At 54.6% G+C, this 5,307-nt stretch overlaps 1 protein-coding gene across 1 annotated transcript in view; it reads left to right on the top strand.

Moving 5' to 3' along the window:
* Positions 1-5,307, top strand: part of SLC44A4 (solute carrier family 44, member 4) — a 33,819-nt gene that overhangs the window by 6,478 nt on the left and 22,034 nt on the right. Inside the window, exons 8-13 of the mRNA XM_012000546.1 lie at positions 1,620-1,707; positions 1,784-1,867; positions 2,134-2,369; positions 2,478-2,577; positions 3,238-3,330; positions 3,618-3,720. Of these exons, the coding sequence (XP_011855936.1) occupies positions 1,620-1,707; positions 1,784-1,867; positions 2,134-2,369; positions 2,478-2,577; positions 3,238-3,330; positions 3,618-3,720 (704 nt within the window). The remainder of the gene's footprint in view (positions 1-1,619; positions 1,708-1,783; positions 1,868-2,133; positions 2,370-2,477; positions 2,578-3,237; positions 3,331-3,617; positions 3,721-5,307) is intronic.

Below are 5,307 nucleotides of genomic sequence, written 5' to 3'. Positions count from 1 at the left end.
ATCTCAAAAAAAACAAAATTTTTAGGCCGGGAGTGGTGGCTCACACCTGTAATCCCAGCACTTTGGGAGGCCAAGGCAGGCAGATCACAAGGTCAGGAGTTCGAGACTAGCCTGGCCAACATGGTGAAACCCCGTCTCTACTAAAAATACAAAAATTAGCCAGGCATGATGGTGGGCACCTGAAATCCCAGCTACTCAGGAGGTTGAGGCAGGAGAATCGTTTGAACCCAGAGGTGAAGGTTACAGTGAGCCAAGATGGTGCGACTGCACTCCAGCCTGGGCAACAGTGAGACTCCATCTCAAAAAAAAACCATTTTTTAAAACAATTTATAGCATAAGATAAGATATCCAGTTATCAATTTAAGTACAATAAGGAGTATCTCAAGTGAATGCTTCAAAGTCACGTAGATCTGAATATAAATTCTAGTACTTTCCAGCTCTATGGTCTTGACCCAACTAGGCAACCTCTCTGAACTTTGTTTCCTCATCTTTAGAATGTAAATGACAGTGAGGTGCGGTGGCTCATGCCTGTAGTCCCAACTGTTCAGGAGGCTAAGGCAGGAGGATCACTTGAGTCCTGGAGTTTGAGGTCACAGTGAGCTATGATTGTGCCACTGCACTGCAGCCTGGGCAATAGAGTGAGAGACCCTGTCTCTAAACAAATAAATGGGCTAAATGAGGTGACTCACACCTGTAATCCCAACACTTTGGGGGGCTGAGGTGGGAGGACTGCTTGAGCCCAGGAGTTCAAGGCCAGCCTGGGCAACATAGCAAAACCCCATCTGTAGAAAAAACTTTAAAAGTAGCGAAGTGTGGTGGTGCGCATCTGCAGTCCCAGTTGCTTGGGAGGCTACGTGGGGAGGATCGCTTGAGCCCAGGAGTTTGATGTTGCAGTAAACTATGATGGTGCACCTGCACTCTAGCCTGGGTGACAGAGCCAGACCCTGACAAATAAATAAATAAATAACAAAGCAAGCCTGCCTGGCAAAGTTGTTGCAAGGATGGCATTAAGTGGCTCTGTAGGCACATAACAGGTGCCAAAGGAGGTAGGGATAAGGTCAGAAGGCTTCCGGGAGGAGGTGAGATGCAGCTGGATTTGAACAGGGAGTCATAGATGGGATTTCTGGTGGAAAGAGAGCCCTGAGAGAGAGGCACAGTAAGAGCAAAGGTATAGAGTAGAAGGGAACATGGGCTGGATTTGAACAGCAGAGCCTGGAAGGCTGGCCAGGGAGTGCGGACGCTGTCTCTGGGGCAGAGCCTCTGGAGATGTCTGAGTCACAAAGGGACCCAGAGCCCTGGAGTGACGAAGTCCAGGCTGTGCCACGGTCTCCCTGGCACTCCACTCGGGTGGAGGGCGGATGGAAGGCTGACAGGGTGTTCTAAGAGTTGAGGCCAGCGGAGAGGAGGGTCCAAACCAAGGCAGCAACAGGGAGGGGAGGCAGGGGATGGACTGGGCTCCACAGGGCAGAAGCCCATTTGTGAAATCAAAAGCAGCCCACTGAGGGACGAAAAGCCCATCACCCTTCCCTCCCCTAAGGGCACTGTGGACTGTGAGGGGGCCAGAGACCTTCCAGGCAGAGCTCCTGGCCCCCACCCAGCAGCCCGGCTCTCCCTTCTAGCTCTGGGGCGCTGCTTCCCATGGACCAACGTCACTCTACCGGAGCTCCCAGGGATCACCAATGACACCACCATAGCGCAGGGGATCAGGTAGGCACCTCCCTCCCCCACATCCTGGCCACACCCCTTCCACCCACAGCCCCGTCTGACTCTGTCTCCCCAACAGTGGTCTTATTGACAGCCTCAATGCCCGAGACATCAGTGTTAAGATCTTTGAAGATTTTGCCCAGTCCTGGTATTGGATTCTTGTGTGAGTCACCAGATTCCCCTTCTCTCGTGTCCTTGCCTTCTCCCTCCCTGATCCTCTATCCCCTCGCCCAATGTCTGAAACACAGGCTTTGGACAGAGGAGGAGGAGCCAGAGCTCAGAATGGATTCCAAAACCAACAGGATTTATAAGGGAAAGAGGCCTAATCTGGGGACGTTGGGTGGTGTGTGGAAAGGCAGGGGGAGTCTCTGAAAGGGAAAAGATTTGAGGGACTAGGGCTGAACCTCACTGTCCTCACCCTGCCTACAGAGCCCTGGGAGTGGCTCTGGTCTTGAGCCTACTGTTTATCTTGCTTCTGCGCCTGGTGGCTGGGCCCCTGGTGCTGGTGCTGATCCTGGGGGTCCTGGGCGTGCTGGCATACGGCATGTACTACTGCTGGGAGGAGTACCGAGTGCTGCGGGACAAGGGCGCCTCCATCTCCCAGCTGGGTTTCACCACCAACCTCAGTGCCTACCAGAGCGTGCAGGAGACCTGGCTGGCCGCCCGTGAGTGTCCTGCCCACCCCCAAGCCACCAGCTGCCCAAGGACTGCCCTGGGCCATGCCCAGCCCCAGCCCTGGCCCTGACCTAGGTCTGTCTGCCCGTCCCCTGCAGTGATCGTGCTGGCGGTGCTTGAAGCCATCCTGCTGTTGGTGCTCATCTTCCTGCGGCAGCGGATTCGTATTGCCATCGCCCTCCTGAAGGAGGCCAGCAAGTTAGGGCCTGCCTGGGAGGGACATGGGGCTGAGGACAGCGTGGACCCAGGACGGGGGGTGCTAGAGAGGTGGCAGGGAGCCTCAGAGGAGAAGGGAGGAATAGCGCAGTGGTGAACACTGCTGTGGCTTTGCCTCTCTAAGCCTCTACTTCCCCATCTGTAAAATGGGGGTAACAATAGTTCCTGCCTTCCAGGGTTGTCGTGAGGATTAAATGAGTGCCTGGAACATGACATAGGCCTTCTAGAGGGGTTAGTGGGAGTGGTGGTGGCTGAGTGGAATGGCAGGAATCCAGGCCAGGAGGGGCAGCAGCTTGCTCCTGAGCAGGAACTGCCACACACACCTGCCAAGGGATCACACTTGGGGGTGATCTTCCCTTACTCCACCTGAAGCTGCCCCAGATGGTTTCTCTGTGACTCTAGTTTCCTCTAAGGGTCCTGTGAGCCTGATTTATTCAGTTCTGTTTATCCAGTGAGCACCTACAGTGTGCCTAGCCCTGCACCAGGCCCTGAGGATACAGATATGAAAGACAATGTCATTGCCCCTGTTGGTCCCACCCTGGGGGAGTGGGGCAGGCCCCAGCAAGGGCAGAGATGGGGTCAGCCCCTTGAGAAGATGGACAGCTGGGGCAGTGACAGTGAACAGCTCTTGTTTCCCTGCAGGGCTGTGGGACAGATGATGTCTACCATGTTCTACCCGCTGGTCACCTTTGTCCTCCTCCTCATCTGCATTGCCTACTGGGCCATGACTGCTCTGTATCCTCTGCCCACGCAGCCAGCCACTCTTGGAGTCCTGGGGGGTGATGGAAAACAAAGCAATACTTGCCCCTTACAGTGCCTTGGTGTCACTGGAAGAGGTGCCCCTTTCTCTGGGCAGACACAGCAGCACTGTGCCTGAACAGAGTTGAAAGGGTACACACAGGCTGAATTTCAGTGCTCTCTGTGCAGCAAAAGATCTGCACAAGCACCTAGGAACAGGTCCCTAAAGAGTGAGTGGTCTGTGGAGACCTCGTGTGACCAGGCTTTCCTTGACTCCCCTCTGGGTACCTGGCTACATCAGGGCAACCCCAGTATGTGCTCTGGGCATCCAACATCAGCTCCCCCGGCTGTGAGAAAGTGTCAATAAATACATCATGCAACCCCATGGTAAGAGAAAGCGGGGGACATGGAGGCAGGACTGGTAGGGCTGAGGGGCCGTAGGGACCACATTCCTCATCGTACAGAGAAGACTGAGACCACAGAGGGCAATAAACTCATGCAAGGTCACACACCCAACTCCCAGCAGCACTAGAAGAAACCAGTTCCCAGAATACCTGGTATTCCTGTTGAGCCGTCCATCATGTGGGGAGGGAAACTGAGGCTGGGAGAGACAGCCCTGGATACCAGGACTTACTCCACCCCTCCCCAGGACATTCCTCTGACTTAAGGACCATCAACCCACTTCACCCTCTGAGTCTCAGCCTACTCCTGTCTGTTTGTTTGTTTTAAGACAGGGTCTCGCTCTGTTGCCCAGGCTGGAGTACAGCAGTGCAATCTCAGCTCACCGCAACCTCCATCCCCCAGGCTCAAGCAATCCTCCCACCTCAGTCTCCTGAGTAGCTGGGACTACTAGCGTGTGACACCACGCCAGGCTAATTTTTTTTTTTTTTTTGAGATGGAGTCTCGCTCTGTCGCCCAGGCTGGAGTGCAGTGGCGCAATCTCAGCTCACTGCAAGCTCCGCCTCCCGGGTTCCCGCCATTCTCCTGCCTCAGCCTCCCGAGCAGCTGGGACTGCAGGTACCCGTCACCACGCCTGGCTAATTTTTGAATTTTTTAGTAGAGACAGGGTTTCACCGTATTAGCCAGGATGGTCTCGATCTCCTGACCTCATGATCCACCCACCTCGGCCTCCCAAAGTGCTGGGATTACAGGCGTGACCACCGTGCCCGGCCACGCCAGGCTAATTTTAAGCTTTTTGTAGAGGCAAGGTCTTGCTGTGTTGCCCAGGCTGGTCTTGATCTCCTGGGGTTGCCCCGATGTAGTCAGGTACCCAAGCGATACTCTGGCTTAACCTCCCGAAGTACTGGGATTATTAGAGTGAGCCGCCACATGCCCTACTCCTCTGTAAGATGGGGACAATTATAATAGCCATCCCTGGGGTGGCTGAGAAGATGAAAGTACTTTGGGCACATAAAGTGCTTAGTACTATGCCTGGCACCTGATAAGAGCTCAATAACAGGTTGGAGTGTATTGTATTGTTAAGTCTTCCTCCCTTGGAACACAGAGCCCTAGGTAGTAGCTAGGTGGGACTCCCTCGGGGGGAACCCGGGAGAGATGCTGCTTCCAAAACTCTCTCCGAGGTTTCCCGGGAGTGGCGCTGGGTTGCTGGGAATTTACTCTTCTCAAACCTGCCATGTCTTCACCTCGTCTGAGCTGGAAACATGAGCTGTGCCGCAGGCATTAGCCTCACTCCTATTAAAAAGGGGAGGTTTGGCCGGGCGCGATGGCTCACGCCTGTATTCCCAGCACTTTGGGAGGCCAAGGCAGGCGGATCGCCTGAGATCAGGAGTTTGAGACCAGTCTGGCCAACATGGCGAAACCCTGCCTCTACTAAAAGTACAAAAATTAGAAGGGCGTGGTAGCAGGCACCTGTAACCCCAGCTACTTAGGAGGCTGAGGCAGAAGAATTGCTTGAACCCGGGAGGCAGAGGTTGCAGTGAGCTGAGATCACGCCATTGCACTCCAGGCTGGGCA

This window comes from Mandrillus leucophaeus, unplaced genomic scaffold, assembly GCF_000951045.1.
Source record: "Mandrillus leucophaeus isolate KB7577 unplaced genomic scaffold, Mleu.le_1.0 Scaffold630, whole genome shotgun sequence".
Lineage (NCBI taxonomy): Eukaryota > Metazoa > Chordata > Mammalia > Primates > Cercopithecidae > Mandrillus > Mandrillus leucophaeus.
Note: the sequence above shows the minus strand (reverse complement) of the source record. Positions and strands in the feature narration are given on the sequence as shown.